The 18670-nt window shown below is 44.0% G+C and overlaps 1 protein-coding gene across 1 annotated transcript in view; it reads right to left on the bottom strand.

Annotated features, from left to right (window-relative positions):
• Window positions 1–18670, bottom strand: part of Kcnq3 (potassium voltage-gated channel subfamily Q member 3) — a 264585-nt gene that overhangs the window by 35260 nt on the left and 210655 nt on the right. Inside the window, exons 2-3 of the mRNA XM_051202571.1 lie at window positions 988–1078; window positions 108–234 (exon numbers count right to left, since the gene is read on the bottom strand). Coding sequence (XP_051058528.1) covers window positions 108–234; window positions 988–1078 — 218 coding nt within the window. The remainder of the gene's footprint in view (window positions 1–107; window positions 235–987; window positions 1079–18670) is intronic.

The raw sequence follows: 18670 nt of genomic DNA, 5'->3' as shown, positions 1-18670 counted from the left end.
GGTGACGGATTTTCAGCATCTCATGTTGTGTCACTCTATGCATCCTTACAGAAAAATAGTGTAAGGGAGGAACGAAGTCGCCACTGGACTCCGTCGCCAGGGCTTACCCAACATGCACAGGGGCTTCCTGGCAAACTTCAGCCGTCCACGCCAGCCTTTGTATCGACAGCAACATCCGGCAGCCCAGATCCTTAAAGCAAACTCAGCTCCAAAGATGAAAATAGCAAATGTTTCCTGCGCGGAAGAGCATATGGGGTGGGGTTACCCGGTACCCAGTGTCAGGGCTACTGAGATCAGAGGAACTAGGTTTCCTGGGTTTCTGTTGCTGCTCTTCTGGTACTGAGACTTCTGGGGCCAGGGAAGGGAGGGTGACAGGTGGCTACATCCACCCAGTTTCTAAGAGCTCCCATCTTCACCTTGGCATGTTAACTATCCATGCCAAATGAATGCGCATGTTTCTTTTCCAAAGACTCCATCCCAAGCAATCAGTTTTAAAGTCCCTTGATGTATTAAACAATCCCTAAGGAGTGAAGTCAAGCAGTATCTTCCAATTTCACCCACAGTGCTCAGACACTGGTATGACTAGCTGGCCAATGTTGATCACCTTAGCGTATGCGTCAGCCATCGCCTCAAGGGTTTCTTAGTATCATCCCCAGTTTACAAAGTGAGAAACCAAAGGAGGGTCAGGGTTTAGAATGGAGTATGACTTTAGGGGAACTTTTGGAGGGCCAGAAAGCTGTGTCCTATCATATGACACATGATGGTTTTGACTTGAACCTGTGTGTCCCTACATTTCTGTCCGGAAGGCTATGCCTACTGCATGCCTGGCCGGGAAAGAGAGGCATTGCTTTTTCTTGGACCCAGACTTGGCTGGACACATCAGGAAGCTGCAATCCAGGGCAAGAGTTTCCAGAGGTTGGCTCCCTACAGCTGAATGTGACTTATAGCTTCCATCCTAGAGTATAGTGCCAACAGCCCATAGCTTACCAGTAGCAAAAGCCAGTCTCCAGACACAGTTTCGTATTCCTTGAAGGTGGTGAGCACGGCCAGAATCAAGCATCCCAGGACAATCAGGAACCTAGAGGGAAGGAGGAAATCAGGAAAGAAGGAGCTTTAGTTTTGGCTGGTCCAGAAGACTATGGCAAGAAAGGGTTAGTGAGACCCTGGACAGTGTCACACACTCTATAGGTCATCCGTTTCATTCCCCCACCCAACCCTGATGGATGACGAACAAGGCTCAAGAGCAAAGTGCACATGGTTACATGACCAGCTACTCGGTGGAATCAGTTACTTAGCCTTTTTGGTGTATTGGAACACATTTGCTGGTCAATACACTTGATGATCCGCCAAGCTATATTTGTTTTCAGCCTTGTCTAGGAATTCAGGCACAATCACCAGCCCCCTCAATGTTTTAGGCCTTTTATTTGAAATGAACAGCTCCCAAATCTACCTACTTTGAGCCCCAAATCCTCTTCTCAGGGGATAAGGAAGGTGATGGTGGTGCTGATGTTGATGACATCAACACCAGCACTCCTCACTACTACATTTGGTCAGCACCTGTCACCTGCTATTTATTTCATACTTGCCAGTTCATCACCCATACAGTGACTCTCAAGGTCAACACAACCATTCCTTGTTGCAGGGTTTTTAAGACCAGCATGGTGTAATATGTTAAATGCTTGGTCCTACAATACAAAACACCAACCCAGTTCTGTGAGATTCTCTATTAGTTGGCATTGAACACGGGAGTGTATGTCAAAGCTGGGTGGTATACAAAGAGAACTTTGGTGTTCCAGAGCTGATCTCACGCGGCAGAAGTAGAAGCCTTCCTCTTCAGGCTGTGGCCTTCTTCCTCTATATCACAGCTGGTATGCTTGTAAACCCGAGGATGACGCCACAAGATGTACATGGTTATTCCCACGAGTCATGCCCTTGTATGATTGCCTCATCCGAGTACAAGCAGACCCCGAGACTCATTCCTCCTCTGCTTGTTTCATGATGCTAGTCATGCCTGTGACTGTAGCAACCTCCATGGATACCCATCTACACAGACTGGAGCTAGAGAGTCTCTTGCTGGCCTTGTAAAGGGCCTGTGAGGTCTACACGTGGCAATGAGCTGCTGTGGCTCTTGGGGTCTGAGCTTGCTCTCAGTTCATGATAACATGAAAGGGGGATCTGCCCAACAACACCAAGAACTGGTCATCCAGAAAGAAACATTGCCCTTCCAAACCTCAAATGATGCTCTGTGAAGCCTCAGCATAGGACCCAATTTGACCACTGATGCTCAGATCCTGTAAGCTACAGAGAGAAATGGTATCATGACCATCCACCAAAATAGTGGCAATTTGCTATACTGAATGATAGAAAATTCAGTGTGGGATGGGAATCTGCTTAGGACATCTAACTTTTAGAGTTGGACAACTGCATGGTCTAGGTACTTCTGCCTCTCAGACTCCACTCTTGGATAGCAGAGAGTGTGCCAGCTCTGTCTCTGTCCAGTGACAGCCTCAGGGTTCAGTGCTCTAAGTAACCCACTGTTGCTTAAAGAAGGCATCACTGTTGTTTAAAGACACAGAATACAAACACACGCTCACTTTTTCACACAAACATTGGCACATATATGCACACACATAGGCACATATGTACACATACATGTAAAGTTCATTGGATTGGTAGAACACTTATCTAGCATGCGTCAATTTCTGGCTTCAGTCCCTGCAAAACACACACACACACACACACACACACACACACACACACGCACGAACGCACACACGCACATGCACACGCATGCACGCACGCACCCACACGCACCCACACACACACACATGCACACGCACGCACGCACACACACACGCATCAACATATAGCACCCTTCCTTTACCTGTGGTTGTTTTTTGTGATTTTAGTCATTCATCGCTAGCTTAGTCTGAAAATATGAAATGTAAACTCTAGAAATCATTATAGTTTATTACTGTAAGTCTTCTACTTTATATCGCTTATTGCCATTAATCTTTTACTGTGCCTACTTTGTAAATTAAGCTCTATCAAAGGCATGAAGTATCTATAGAAAAAATGTAGTATGACTAGTTTGGTTCTATTTTCCATTTGGGCATTCACAGGGTATCCTCTCACTTGGCAGCTATGGACAGTGGAGACATCTGTATCTACATCTGTAGATAGAGTTAGCTCAACAAGGTCTGTGGTCAGTGGGTGTTGTCACGGCTGGCAACAGAAGAAAGCTGAGGAGATGATAAGAGGCTGTGGAAAGAGAACTGTCCTGGTGGCCTCAGCAGGACTGAAGTGGGTGTAGGGGAAGAGCAAGAGGACCACAGGAAGAAGCTTGTTGCTAGGAAATACAGAAAACATGTCAGGAGGCTGCGTGCTAGCCTTCGGCTCATGAAGATGAGAATCGTCAGGTAAACCCAGGACTTGAGGGCCAAGTGAAACTTCACATTGTACCAATAATAATCCAAATTCAAAATTTACAAAAGATACCCTTTGGAGCTCTGACAGTCTGGGAGAGGAGGTGGAGTAGTCTGCTTTATCTCAGTTCTGATCAGCCCGCGGCATGCAGAACCTGGGCTGTGCCAGCAGGGGGCAGCCAACCACAACACAAGTAGCCATGCATGCCCTTTTCCAGCAGTGTTACTGGGATCTACTTTCTGAGGCTGGAGAAAGAACAACGATTTATGAAATGTAAATCATCTAGGAAGCTCTTCTAACCCCGAGAAGAGGAGGCATCTTTTTCCATCTTCTTGCAGATTTTAAAATGGTTTCAAAGTAACTCGATTTCAGCAGCCAGTCTCCATGCAGAGGGCAGATGTGTCTAGGCAGCTGCAGCCCAGCCCTGTACTTGCCTTTCTGTCTTGTGCACTGCGGGTGCCTCAGCGACCCTTGCTTTCCTACCCTCCTTTGCCAATCTGGTCTCTCTTTCTACAGCTGTGATGCTCCCTTCCCTCCCCCCCCCCCCACTACCTCCTTCATCCCAATGTCTCTGCCTCTACTTTTCTCTCCTCCCTCACCCATCTGGTCTTCAGGCCCAGAAGGAGAGATTTTGGGAGAGGCTCCTGTGGAGATCCCCCAGGGTCTTCCTCTCTACAGTACCAAGCTGTGTTTGAGAGCAATGCTGGCCAGTGCCAAGGCTACCCTCATGTCCATGGTCCCTTCCACGTGTCTCCTTCAGTACCTCATCCTCTAGCATCTCTCAGCCAAGGTGGAGCTGGAGGGATCAGGGGAGAGACACAGAGGGTCAGTTTGAACTGCACACCCTTCTAGACTGTACAGCTCCGATGATCAGTACATGGTCCAGTGTGTCCCGTCCAGGTCCCCTCAGTTCCAGACCTCCACCAAGCAGCACGCAGGAAGACACAGCAGCTTCCCAGACACAGGTGAAGGGGGAGCGGTCAGGACAACTGAGCCGAAGAGGTGCAAATGCTCACATTTCTGTTGCCATCCCCCATGTGGCGTTCTCTCTCCAGAATTTCCCGAGGTCATCAGTGGGGACATGGAAGTGTCCCTACCTCATACACATCCTCATACGGATAAGGACCAGGCTCCCAAGCTCAAGTGGCAGGGAATAGGAGACTCCCCTTTGCTGAGGGCCAGTGGGGGACCTTGCTGGAGAATCTGCAGGAGATGCACGTAGTAGAGGAGGGACCTGGCCACCCCATTTAACTGGGAGGACAGTCCCCTTTCTGCTCCTCTGGACTCCCACATTTGGGAAGTCTCTGTCCAGGACCCTGCTGGTCCCCTTTACTTGCAGTTGTCCTGGGGCAACTTTCCATCATCCGTGGCTCCAAAATGTCCTGCAAAGTCGGGGAGGCAGGACCCACTGATTATCCCAGGAGTTCCTGCACTGAAGGGGATGAAGGACCGGCCATCTTAGCCAGGTGTAGGCAGACTGACCTAACAGAGCAGGTGTGTGTGATTGACTCCCTCACACCTGACCGGACTCAAGGCCCCGCCATGAGTCCCGGCTCTAGAGAGATGAAATATCTCCAACTCAGAGAGTGCCGTCAGACCACAGCAGAATCCTGTAAGTCCTTCAGGGACATACGTCAGAGGTAAAGCACCCACTGTGTGCCAGGCGTCTGTCCTTTCGTTTGTTTTCATTTTTATCGATACGAAACGCTTACACATACTTTATGAGGCTTAGTGCGGGGCTTTGATTCATGTAGGTGCACGCAGTGTAGCAAGCAACGCAAAGTAACCAGTGTACTACCTTGGATGCGCCGTCTGCATATGGTGAATTCAATTAAAACAGACTAAGTATGATATATTGCTCCTGCTCTGTCACAACACTTCAGAACATACTCTTCCTACCTAACAATGTACTTGTGGACCAGCTGTTTCTACTTCCCCATCTTCTTTCCAGCTCCTGTAGCTGCTGTTCAGTTGTCTACTTCTATGAGGTCAACCGTTGTAGATCTCATATATGAGTGAAACTGGGAAGTCATGGTTTTTCTGTATGTAACTTGCTTTATTTAACACAATACCTTTTGAGTAAGTCCTTCCATACTATTAGCTACGACATAGCCATAGCTTTCAGTGGCCAAGTAATATTCTATTATATAATAAAAAGCAAAATTAAACAAATGACGTTGTGTCAAACTAAAAAAAAATCTGTCAAGGGGACAACAGGGTGAAAAGGCAACCATTTGTCTGATTGAGAAAATTTTCTAATCTGTTCCACAAAGTAATATCTACAATATGTAAAGAACTCAAATGGTTCAACAAGAAAAAAAAAAAATCAAAGATCTGAATAGATTTTTTTTTCTCAAAAGAAAATATAAAAATGACCCATAAGGATTAATTAAATCCCAACTGGTCAAGGCCACAACTTCATGTTTGAGCCTGTCAAATACGGTTGGTGAATCACTTTTCACTTGCAAATTCTATAGTATGCTTTGATCGAGACTGCCTGGAATGCAGGGTTCAAACTACTGCCAACCTAACTGGTGGAAATGCCATTTATCAACTGGTGATATCTGTTGGGTAAGGGGCAGGATTAAGAATTTGTCTTGCCCTAGGGACATGGGCATGAGCTCGTAAGCAATATTCTAATTATTTCTCCAGTGTTTTCTTCTCCTGGCTGTTAATGCTGTACCAAAATTCTACCAACCACAACATTCAAGGAATCCACATAAGGCCTCTTCTTGTACCTTCATTTCATAGAAGGGAAGTGGGTATACCAGAGGTCTAAGGAGTGTGCATGTGAACACAACATGACTCAGGCTGCAGAGTGATGGTGAGGCCTTGCTTTCCAGCTTTCAGCCTATACATCTCCACATTGCCATTCTTTGCTCTGTGTTCAATAAAATGGAGAGCATTTTAATGGGATGTGTGCTCTTCCTTAATAAGGTTAGAATTGTTGCCTTTCATTAAATAGCATCCATCTCAGTCAGGGATAAAGGTGACTATTACACACTAGGAAAAATCAGGGAATTTAGATAAGATAGGTGTTGACTTTGCCTTTTGAGATCTGACCTCTGTTCTCCTTTTTCCTTCTGGAACTTATTTCCTCTGCTCATATATGCTGTGTGCTTATTTATCGGTGAGGTTCAAGTAGTTCAAAACAATGTTATCAGATGTCAGGGTCTAACAGTGCTAATGAAAAAGTACAAAGAATAATTTAAAAATGATTCACAGCGATTGCTTCTTTTCATCTTGTTAAAAGCTACAGGACTTGCAACTACAGAATCAACAACACGCTGTGAATGGAGGCTGCATCTCACGGTGAGCAAAACAGCACATACATGTACCGAACAGGGCAAGTGTTGATACCTCATGATGAACTACAGTCAGAGACACCTTATCTCTGGACAAGAGAGATGGAGATTAAATGAAGGAGCCCAGAAGAGAGTACCCTCATCACTTCCTTTCCTGCCTCCTCTTACTTATCTAAGCAGACCAATCAAGTCCCATCTCTTCGCCAAGCAAGTCTGCCTCTCCCTCATCAGATCACACCAGGGCAGAATGGATAAGAGGGATGATCCCACTGTATGCTACCTACTAGAAACTAACTTGAGAGTAGAAGACCCAATAAGCTGCAAGTTTTCAGACAGTAAATGCTATCCATAGAAAGTTGTCAAGAGACAGCAGAGGTGTCTCTAATAATATTAGTCCTTAAGACAGATGTGAAGAAAAAAATCACCCTGAGAGGCCAAGGAGAGCAGAACATCACAGACAGAGAGGGTTCAACCCACTAATAAGATAGAGTAGATGCAAGCAAATGCACACCCAACAACATAGATCCAAATAAATCCTAGGCTTGTCTAGGCTCATCCTTCATTCTTTGTCTCTCTAATCATAGCAATCTTAAAATTTAATCAAAACACAGAAGACTCTCCAGATACTATTCCCTCTCCTAACTCACTATCTTCCTCTCATCCAGTAGATGTATCCTTTGCCTTTGAAGCTTCTCTATCATGATGTCCCTCCTTCCTTCAACAAACTGTTGGCTGATTACTTGTGACACACCAGAAGTTGAAAGAGGACTATACTTGTCTCTCAAGATCTTATATTTCATCTCTTACATTCCAAACAGTACTGGCAGGGGGAAATCTTCTGATCATTCACAAAGGATTCTTTTTTAACTTTTCATAATCTCATGCATTCCTTGACATGGCCAGATGACTCTAGGCTCTTGGCATCCAATGACAGATATTGCAAATTGGAATATTGCAAATATTCAAATCAAGTAAATCTCATGGCACAAGGCAATAGCTGAAGAAACTTTCTTAGTTCTGTTTCAAGTTCTGCTGTGTCCTCTCTCTAAGCTTGGGGAAGCTGTTCCTTCTACCCATGTCTGTGTGTCTATATCTGTGAAGTATGTAATTGAGGGGAAGGTTCAAGAGGTCCTTTTGGCTGTTTTTATGGGTTCAGGATGGATGAAATAATCTGAGCCACTTTGTTATATGGAGGACAGTTCCATCATTTGGAGATGTTAATGGCACAAGCTCCAAATTCAGGGCTGCTGTGAGATGTCAATGAGAGAATGCTCTTGGGCTACATACTGTCATGCTTGGCACAGCATGTAGACCTGACACATGCTAGCTCCAGCAGGAGTGAGTTTTAGCTTGAATGGGTTATGCTAGCAAATAGTCCCCACATGACTAACAGACTCGAGTTGCTAGGTCATCAAGACCCCAAATTACTTATTTAAAATTGGAAAATGTACTAGGAATGAGGAGAAACCCCAGGAAGGTTGTATCTCAGCTCCATCACACATGGCCTTATCCACATTAGAACAAGTCACACATTTGCTCCTTCTAAGGAGCTTTTCAGATACATCCGACCATCTATAAGCATGCTATCTTTTTGGAGGGTGGAGACCCCTGCCTGGGGATAAGGTCATCAGCTTTCTCCACACTATAGGCAGCTCTCTGGTTTCCTCTGCATTAGCAATACCAACTGAAACACACACCAATTTCATTAGCATGCCACCAACACCGTCTTCCACCATGTTCACGTTTGACACTTGCAAAGAAAGTCAGTGCTATCCTAGCCCTGACACATCATGTTGATTCTCCTGGTGGGACAGTGATTGGCATCATTAGCCAGGCGCATGCAGCGCCTCATACCCTGACACTGCTATCTGTTCACCTGATGGCACACAAAGTTTCATTATCAACAAAGCAATTCCACCACAGAGCACACACCCCAAATCTGCATTCCAGGATACTACATGCCACAGAGAGACACAGGGTTTTATTTCAAGGATCTTCTTTAGGCTGTGCACCTGCTACGTTTCCCTGAAAACTCGGGCCAACAAAGGAAAAGATTAAAGGTACTGAAGAAAAGCTGTAGCAAGCAGACCCTAAGATGGTCCCCAGAATAGATTCATCCTAATGACACCCTTGGGGAATTCTCACTGCTTAAAGGCAGCCAGGATTTGTTTCTAGTGGGTAGGATATGGTATAGAGATAGGATGCATTTTTTGTGATTAGGTTACAACGGACTGTGAATGTCATCTTGCTATCCACTTTGCTTTCACGGAGCTAGCTTTTGGGTTGGAGACATTCTTCCAGCATTGAAATACAAATGTCAGTCACCCAACAGCCAGCAAATAATGGACCTTTTAGGAACGGGCTTCTCTAAACAGCCATCATAGGTTTTGGAAGAGAACATTCTTTAGCTGAGTATTCACAGGTTGGGGACATGATTCTGGGACCTATATCTGGATTCCTAATATGGAGGGAGGGAGATAGGGAGAGGGAAGAGGAGGAAATCAGAGAAATATGGAGAGGAGTAGCTGGAAGAAGAGGAGAGGAAAAAGAGATTGTATCTCATGTGTGATACTGTGTTAGGGGGGGGAGGGATTGCTACATCACAAAAGATATAAATGTAGACTCACTAGTGTACAGATCTTGACCCAGCAACCAGAAGACCTGGAATAGATTTTAATTTCCCACTTCCTTTATTATAAAACAGGAGTAACAAACAAGAATCTCTGTTGTCTAAATACTCTTTACCAAACCCTTGGCATGTAGGAGATCTCACACAGCCTAAAAACTTCTTGTACTTGTCCAATAAGGGCTCCAGGCAGATGTCATTGACAGTTGTCATGGGAGTGACTTGATTGCACATCAGCCTCTGGTTCTTCAGGAGACCCATTGGATAGCTCAGTAAACCATTTGCATAGTAAAAAGACTAAGTGTACAGCATGCAGGAAATATGAAAGAACTCATGACTGATTGACTGACTGACTGATTGATTGATTGAGCAAGGTATACATATCCCAGGATTGCCTCAAACCCCAATCCTACCTGAGTGATGAGATTGCAGACCTATGCTACCACAACCTGCTACATGATATTTGAAATACAATATAATTAGCAAAAGATGTTCTTGGATGGAGAATTGATGACAAACCAACTGGTTCAAGCCTCACACTGTCCTTGTATTAGCTCCTCTTTTTAACTCTACAACTAAGGCATCAAGAGAGTAAGTGAAAGGTGAGGGAGGTTTTTATTTTAGTCTGAACTTTCAGGAGGTTGGTCCATGGCTGTTTGGCCTTATGCACTTGGGCAGACCATCATAGAAGCATGTGCTAGAGAAGATGTTTACCACAGAGCAACAGAGGCGTGGAGTAGGAATGCAGGAAAGATGTAGTCTCCATGACCTAATTTCTCCAACTAGGTCCTGCCTCTTATATTCAATAATACCATCATATTATGAACCCATTAAGGGATTGGTTCCCTCTAGAAGAGAACCTCCTTATGTGGTTTTCTCTAGTGATGCCCTTATAGAGGCCCTTGTAGAAACACACCTTACCTAGAGGTGTGATTCACTAACCTCTCTATAATTTTTAATTTTATTGCCTTAACCATTAGAATTAACCATTGCAATCCTTCCTCTCAGAGGGTTGAAATAATAAAATGTGGAGTCATATAATTTTGGGCTTTTATAGCCATGTGGCTGCTGGTAGCATGCCTATCTCCCAGTAGATAGCCACACCTGTGTGTATACGGTCAGTGCTATCTGAACCCTGTTAATAATTCCATCAATAACAGATGGAATGAAGCTGGAAAGGAGGTGGGTTGTGGGTCCTGGGGCATCTAGTGTGAGCTGAAGAAGACATGACCAAAGTACATTGATGGAGTTTTCAAAGAACAAATAAAGATACAATTTGAAAAACCAACCCCCTTATAATACTTCCAACTGTCACCAAACTCAGCTTTTGCCAATTCCAAAAGTTAGAGCACACATACAATTCCAATCTGTATTTCAATGCTGAGACACAATAAAGATGATTTTACATTTCAATCACATATTTTCTTTTATTATTATTTTTTTCTTATTTTACATATCAATCCTAGTTCCCTCTCCCTCCCATGCCCCCACCTCCGACCCCCAATCCCATTCTCCACCCACTCCACAGGGAAGGTGAGGCCATTGAGGAGGGATTATCAAAATCTGACAAGGCATTTAGAGTAGGCTCTAGTGTGGGGAGCCGTCCCTACATTCTCCATTACAAGATGGCACTGGCATCCGGCTGACAGTTGGCATAAATAAGCCTGTGCGTGCGTGCATGGGGATTTCTCCCGCGCCTCTCCCGTGGCGTCATTTGGCCTGATGAGCGAGCAACCAGTCAGGGAGTGACACGTCCTAAGCGAGGCTGAGTTTCTATATAAGGGTGGGGGGTTTTGCTCTCGGGGTCTTCACTCTACAGTTGGTGTAAGCTTATGCTCTGCCTCTCAAGAAGCATTAAAGCTATTATCGCAGAAGGATCCTATCTGTGTGCCGCGTCGTTCTTGCTGGCGAGACGGTAGCGCGGGACACTCTAGGCCCTCCCTCATGTCTCTAGGCTAAGGGAGCATCCCTCCATGGGGAATGTGCTTCCAAAATCCTTTTGTGCACCAGGGATACATCCTGGTTCCACTATCAGAGGTCCCTTAGACTGCCCAGGGTTTCTAACTGAGACCCATGTTCAGGGGGTCTCAGTCGGTCCAATGCTGGTTTCCCAGCTATCAGTCTGGGGGTCCATGAACTCCCCCTTTTTCAAGTCAGCTGTCTCTGTGGGTTTCTGTAGCCTGGTCTTGATTCCTTTGCCTATCACTCCTCCCTCTCTGATTCCAGGAGTTCGGCTCAGAGTTTAGCTGTAGGTGTCTGTTTCTGCCTCCAACAGCTAATAGATGAAGGTTCCAGGATGGCATATAAATTAGTTATCAATCTCATTATCAGAAAAGGGCATTTAAGGTAGACTTTCCACTGTTGCTCAAATTGTTAGTTTGGGTCATCTTTGTAGGTCTCTGGACATTTCTCTAGAGTCAGTTTTCTCTTCAAACGTATAATGGCTCCCTCTATTATGGTATTTCTTTTTTTTTGCTCTCATCTATTCATCCCCCGACTCAGTCTCCCTGGTCCCACGTGTTCTCCTCTCCTCCCCTTCTCTTTCTCCCAACTCCCTCTCCACTCACCGCCCCCCCACTCTATCACATATTTTTAACATAAAATAACTGTAAGACATTTCACCTTTTGTGTTTGGTGTGAATTCCCAGTCAGCTTGTGCAACCATTCCCTTGACGAAGAGCTCACAGAGCCCTGCTCACTATGGGGTAAAGGGTACCCTTTAACCTCACCTCATGGGACAGTCAGGGCATTAAATGATAATCAAGTGTCAACATGTCAAGAGCCTAATAAAACATAGCACTAATCAAACACTAGCTTCTTTTTTCTCATCCTCATAAAAATCATTCCAAACTCTGATTTAACAGCACATAAAAAATAAATGTCATTTAAAATGTCCGTGTCATTGAAAAGGAGAAGTAGTATTGCATAAATAAATCCTGGCTAATCCTTACTCTATATCCACTTGAGTGTCCTACAAACAGAGATGTGGGACCATCGTGCAGATTTATTTTGAGGACCTCCAGGAATTGTTATGAGAATGAACATACCTGCAGTCAGGATAACCCAATATATTAGGCTAGTGCTTGACACCTATTAGCAGCCATTGCTATGAACGCGGTTATTATCTTTATCACCACAAAAAACACTGCCTGGAGAGCATGGAGATCTTCAGTAGCTGGAAGTCATTGTTTTCAGTCAGTACCTCTAGGCATCACCCTTGGAGAACCTCCCAAATGACACTAACCTGAGCTCAGTCAGCATCTTTCACACACTGCATCTTTCACACTTATGACTAAGAAGGGAAACTTCCGATTAAGCTCTGTTAGCCGTTTGTGACGACTCTCCTCCTCCTTCTAGAGGTGTGAAAGTGAGAAATATGCCTCTGACAAAGGCCTTTTGTGTTTTCCAATTCCTCCTGTCCTCATACAGTGATGCGCAACTCTCACTCAGAACACCGAATGCCCTCCTTGTCAAGCCACCATCACATGGCTCTTGTGTCATTCTAGGCTACAGGGTGGTCTCCAGCATCTTGCACTTTAACCCATCCAGGCCATCCGCCACACTCACCTTTCTCTGCCTCTTCCTGGTCATTTATTGCCTGGCCTCTGCATTCCCCGAGGCCTTTGTTTTGTCCAGCTCCCTTCTCCCTCTCCTCCTATTCAATACTCCTACCACTTTGCTCCATGCACACAGAATTTCTTACATCTTGGACTACTTGGTTTCTTAGAAAGCAAGGATCTTGGGAGTCAGAGAGATCTGAGTCCAAATTCTGAGTCTCATTCCTAACCCTGTACAATTCATCACAATAGTTTGACTTCTAGGAATCCAGGTGTCCTTGACCAGGAAGCCAGGTTAGTGAAATGCCTGTGTGAACTCATCTCAAGAACTGTTAACCTGGAGCCAGGAGAACATGTACATGAGGGGCAGTCTATAATGTCCCCAGCTCTTCCGCCTTGCTACATAATTGTGCAGCAGACTCCACCCACTCCCTGTCAACTTTTAGCCATGGTACTATGTCACCTTATACAATCTCTCATAGTAGGTGGTGTCTCAGGAGAAAACACTTGCAATTTTTGGGGGGAGATGCTCGTTTATTTATAAAAGGTCATCTAGGAGGCTGTGTGAAAAACTCTCAATCCACTGTCATCAAGGCCAGAGGTTTCAAGATGTTTCATAGGATACATTGTAGCAGAGAGCTAGAGAGGGTCTGTGAAGGTAGAGAAGCAATAAATGCTAGTATGTCTTCTTTGCAATTGTCTGTGAGACACAAGGTAGACAAAGACATCATTTAAAAAATCTATATACTACAAATCAAAGTCCAGTTAACTCTGAATACAAAACATTCTTTGTGTCACACTGGACAGTATTTCTGGATCTCTTTCCTGTTAGGAGTGATGTCAAGTCTAAAGAAAATGGTTCATTTAACACTGTATAACATCCAGTATGTACATGTAGGCAGCACTAGTCAGGAAAACGGAAGTAGTATATCTTACCAGGAAAACAGCAGACTCATAGTGAGTCCGCCTTTGATCCTTGCTCTTCTGTCTCAAGACAGTGTCAAACAGAATGCGCTATTTAATTTTTCTTAGCCTAGCTGCCTCAGTTTCAAAGTGGCAATAGCCCTCATTGTCTGTTCTATGAGACCACAGTAGAGATCAATGATGGAGGATGAGAAGCCCCTGATAGATGCTGTGGTTAAGAAAAGATGCTAAAAATGGCGGTACAGCAGTGTCAGTATGACTGCGGGCACTAGACGCAGTACTGTGTCCTGAAAGATCACAGCAGAGGCCATACAGGCTGGCTACATCTGCAAGTCACCGAGGGTAAAAGTCACCCGTGGATCCTGAAGAGATCTGCTGCTTTTCCCTGGGCCAAGGAATAAGCTTTAGAGTATGAGAAGGTGGTACAGGAAACGGGAAGTGATGTCTCTACTGTAATAGAGTATCTACAGAGGCAGGTGAATAAGAAGCTCAGAGCAGGTATCAGCATTTTCTCTGTAACCCTGTTTCGCGTCATCAAACAAAGCAGGGTCTCCCAAGAGAGCACTATGCTTTGTAATATCTACTCTAGAGCACCTGCTCTGGGTCACCCTGGCTCTGGTGGCCTCCTAGTCCTCTGCCTCAACAGCAGCCCCCACACCCGCCACTGCTCTCACTGTGGGCTCAAGAATTCCAACTGCTGACAAATTCCCAGTTACTTTGCAAGTGTAAAGACAATTTGATCCTCTTCACTTATAAGTCTTTGGAGTCAAATACTCTATGAAAGACATTAGAAAGAAAAAAATGGAAGCAAAAATCCGAGAATCATCAGATTGAAATCTAACCCAATAAATCAACTTCTTTCATTTTCCATTGTCCCTTTCCAGGCCAAGGACAGACTCATGTATAAGTTTTATAAATTTATATTGTCACAACACTGCACTCGGCATTTTTTCTTATTAAAGAATAAATATCCTTCTACTTGGCTATAAAATATTCAAAACAACCATGTTTAATGGAAGAGCCACATTCTGCGACATCAGAGAACTAAACGTGTAAGCATCACCTCCTTGCCAGACATTTAGGCAGTATCCAGGTCTGTGCTCCGATACAGACTGCAATAGAAAATGTCTATACATCTAGTTCCTCCTTGTTAAAGACCAAGTCTTTATAAGAAATCCCCACAATATCTTTCTGAACCTCAGTCCTAGAAAAACAGCTACAGCTATGCTATGGTCCCACAAGGCTGGCTGATGGGTTAAGATGTTGTGATTATGGTGAACTGGGATGTTGCAGATACAGAGCCATATTATCTTAGGCTGTCTTCAGTCCCCTTAATAGTCATTTATCATCCACTACCGTGACTGATCTCACATCTTTCTCACTATCAGATAAAACCCCCTCAGATGTACTGGCTCATCACTAGCTCCCACCAGCTCCAAAGCCAGGAAAGTCATCACACATCATCTGGAGCCTAGAATTGAGATTTCTTTGCTTTGCATTAACTTGCTTTCCTGATGTATATTTTTACAATGCCTTGTTTTATGACTTTCTCTTGTTATCTATAAAAAGCATCTTGAACCCTATTCCAAGTTGGCACATGTATTTGAGGAAACCTGAATATGTTTTCTAGTGTGTGGCTACACATTACAATAAGCATACTGAACATACTATCTCTTACTCTCTCGGAGGTGAGAGCTAGGTTTCCTGTCAACATCTTTAAACATTTGTTATAGTTAACACAGATGATTAACTTGGAATGAGTATGCCTGTGAGGGATTATTTAGATTAGGTTGAGTGAGGTGGGAAGACTTACCTAGCATGCAGGCACCACTGATGGGAGATGTCATTCTGTAAATATGTTTCTCATACTGGTTAATGAATAAAGCACTGTTGGCCAATAGGAAAGCAAGATAGGCGGGACTAGGAGACGAGGAGGATTCAAGGTAAGGAGGGTTCAGCATGGAGAGACTGGGGAGACCAGATGTCAGCTCCATTCCCTGATAAGATGAAACCATGTGGAAATACTTAGATTAACAGAAATGGGTTAATACTTAAGACAGAGCTAGCTGATAAGAAACTACTACCTGGCCAACAGCATAATATCTAATACAGGGTCTCTGTATGTTATTTGGAGCTGGCGCTGAGGTGGGACCAGACCTGCGGCAGGGGAAAAAATACTTCTTACACACCAACACTGTGTAGTCTGTGGTCTCTGACTGCAAGGAAAGGAGGCAATGAGCTGAACACAAGCAATTATCTCCCTCTCCTCCCGACTGGGTGTGATGTGGGGAGATGCAGCTGGCTACCTCAGATCCTGTGACAGTGACTCCTCCACATTGTGGATTCTACTTTGGAACTGTAAACCAAAATGTAACCCTTCCTTCAGTCGTTCTTGATGGGCTGTCACAGGAATAAGACAAATAACGAATACAACACAAAGATTCTTAATGTATTGTGCCAGGCTCCTCATCTAAAGGAGTGCCCATCTTTCCGTTGTTCACATAAATGGATAAGGAAGAAGCTGTTTCCACCTCAGTCCCACCAGGACTGGCTGTTCACACTTATTAAATACCTTGCTGGCTTAATAAATATAAAATGGCATCTGGGATTTGCATTTTGACCAGAAAGAAAAATATGTCTCCAACCAAAGGACTAATGATTTCATAAGAACCTTCCATTACAGGACAGAGGTTCAGAAAGTAAGGGGAGTGGGTCTTCTCAATAGTTCTGAGGTTATCTGACCTAAGTGATTACTTTCTCCACTTACACGGCAGCCAACTCAGACTCCAGCCTTTTCAATCATAAAGACCGCGGGGGAAATGCTGGCAGGCAACTGGCATGGTAACCTTCTTAACATTCTCTGCAGACACATTCAAACATAAATAATTGGTTCTCTCAGATGCAACCCAAAGGCACAAGCACAATGTGCCTTTCTTTTTCAAATTGGAAAACTAGTGGGGGAAGGAAACATTTAGTGGCTTCAAATCCCCAAAGTGGAAGGAGATTAAAAGAAAAGAAAAACCACACATGTATACATCATACAGTCATTAGCATGGTAGAGGAGACATCTGCCTGCCCAGCTGTGCTTCTACAGACAATGGCCAACTATTTTTAATACAGAGTGCCCAGTGGACATGGCTCCCATTACCGGTCCTGGAGAGATGGTCAATAGCACCTTACTAAGTTCATGAACACTACCCACTTCCAGTGGCATGGCATCCTTTGCTGTGAGAACCCTTCCTATTAACTACCTTTAAGGCTAGACAGTAATGGGGAAAAGTAGGAAGTTACTCAGTAGTCACTGAGGAGAGGAGGTACTTCAAACTTGTTTCTGTGCCCCTGCTGTACCCTGCTCCTTCAATAGCATCAGGTTTCTTATGTCTTGATACACAGAGAAGCAAGGAGGTAATAGAACAGTAGGGTCAGGAAATAAGACTTCAAGCTCCAACTCCTCTAGAGGAATATTAAGCAATTGATTATGAGATTTAATATTCTTTCTGAATATAAAATGGATCTAGACAAGTGACCTCTTAGAGAAATTTCAAGTGCAATCCAAAACTGCACACATAAAATTCTTCAATAGAGCCTGAGGCAGTTGGCCTTCAGCTCAAATTCTTTCCATACTTTTGTACACTTGCCTCTCTGACCAACAAACCTAGCAACCAACCAACCAGCCACCTAGGGATCCCCCATATGAACTGAACTGTATACATGCCCCTCTTTGAACAATGGAGTAAGTTTCTCCTCCACTTAATACCAAGAAAACTTAAATTCAATTCAACCATACTGTGATTACAAGAACAGGAGGGGAGATCTAGCAGTTACATATGTACATAAGTCAAATCATGTTCACTTTCAAGTGAACTGTTTGGGAAATTCTTCTATTTACTATCTTATGTCCACACATAATTGGTCACACATACGATTAACATCAGATGCACTGTTGGCAGGGACACAGCCTCGTGGCAATAGATAGACTGATAGAAATGGGTTAATGATTAAGACAGAGCTAGCCAATAAGAAATGCTAGTCACTGGCCAACAATATTATAATTAATATAAGTCTCTGTGTGTTATTTGGGGCTGACGAAGCTGTGGAACCAAGCTGGCGGGAAAGGTCACACTACAGGCCCCTATCTCACACCAGTCTCCATCCACCAGATTTGCCAGACATTCACTGACACCGTAACATGTGCCTGGCATTGGTCAAAATTCTAGGTGAGGCACACATCATGTAAAATCTCACATTAATCAGGTGTCACATTACCATTTTCACGATGGGCAAATAAACTCTAAAGGATGTAATAGCTATGTATGATGGTACATGTCTTAAACATCAGCAATGAGGAGGCTGAGGAAGAAATACCGTGAGTTTGTGGGCAGCCTGCACTACCTAATGAGATGCTCCCAAAACCAAACAGACAACAACACTTCAGAAAAATAAAATAAAAAACGCATGAGTAAAACCATGCCTCAGTAGAAAGCTAGGCATTTTTCAGCTCACACCATTCCAGATTATTGGGCTTTCATAAACTATCCATTGTAAACAAAACAAACAAACAACAACAATAAAACAAAACAAAACTAAAAATTGGTGGCCTCTCAAGAGCTGGTTCTAGCATGCAAACTTTTCCATGACTTTTGTCCCTCAACTCCTGGTGAAAATTCAGGTCTTCCCTCATTTCTTATTCAATGTTACTCATTTATGAGTGTGTCTCTTTTCCAGACAGCCCTTTAAATCCTTCATAACATCACCAATCACTCCCCCAGCTTGATCACCGATCCCAAGAAAATCATTTCTATATGAGAATCAAAAGTTTACCTTGAAAACAA

Source organism: Phodopus roborovskii, unplaced genomic scaffold, assembly GCF_943737965.1.
Source record: "Phodopus roborovskii unplaced genomic scaffold, PHOROB, whole genome shotgun sequence".
Taxonomy (NCBI): Eukaryota; Metazoa; Chordata; class Mammalia; order Rodentia; family Cricetidae; genus Phodopus; species Phodopus roborovskii.
The sequence above is the reverse complement of the archived record's forward strand: the minus strand, read 5'-3'. Positions and strand labels throughout refer to the sequence as shown.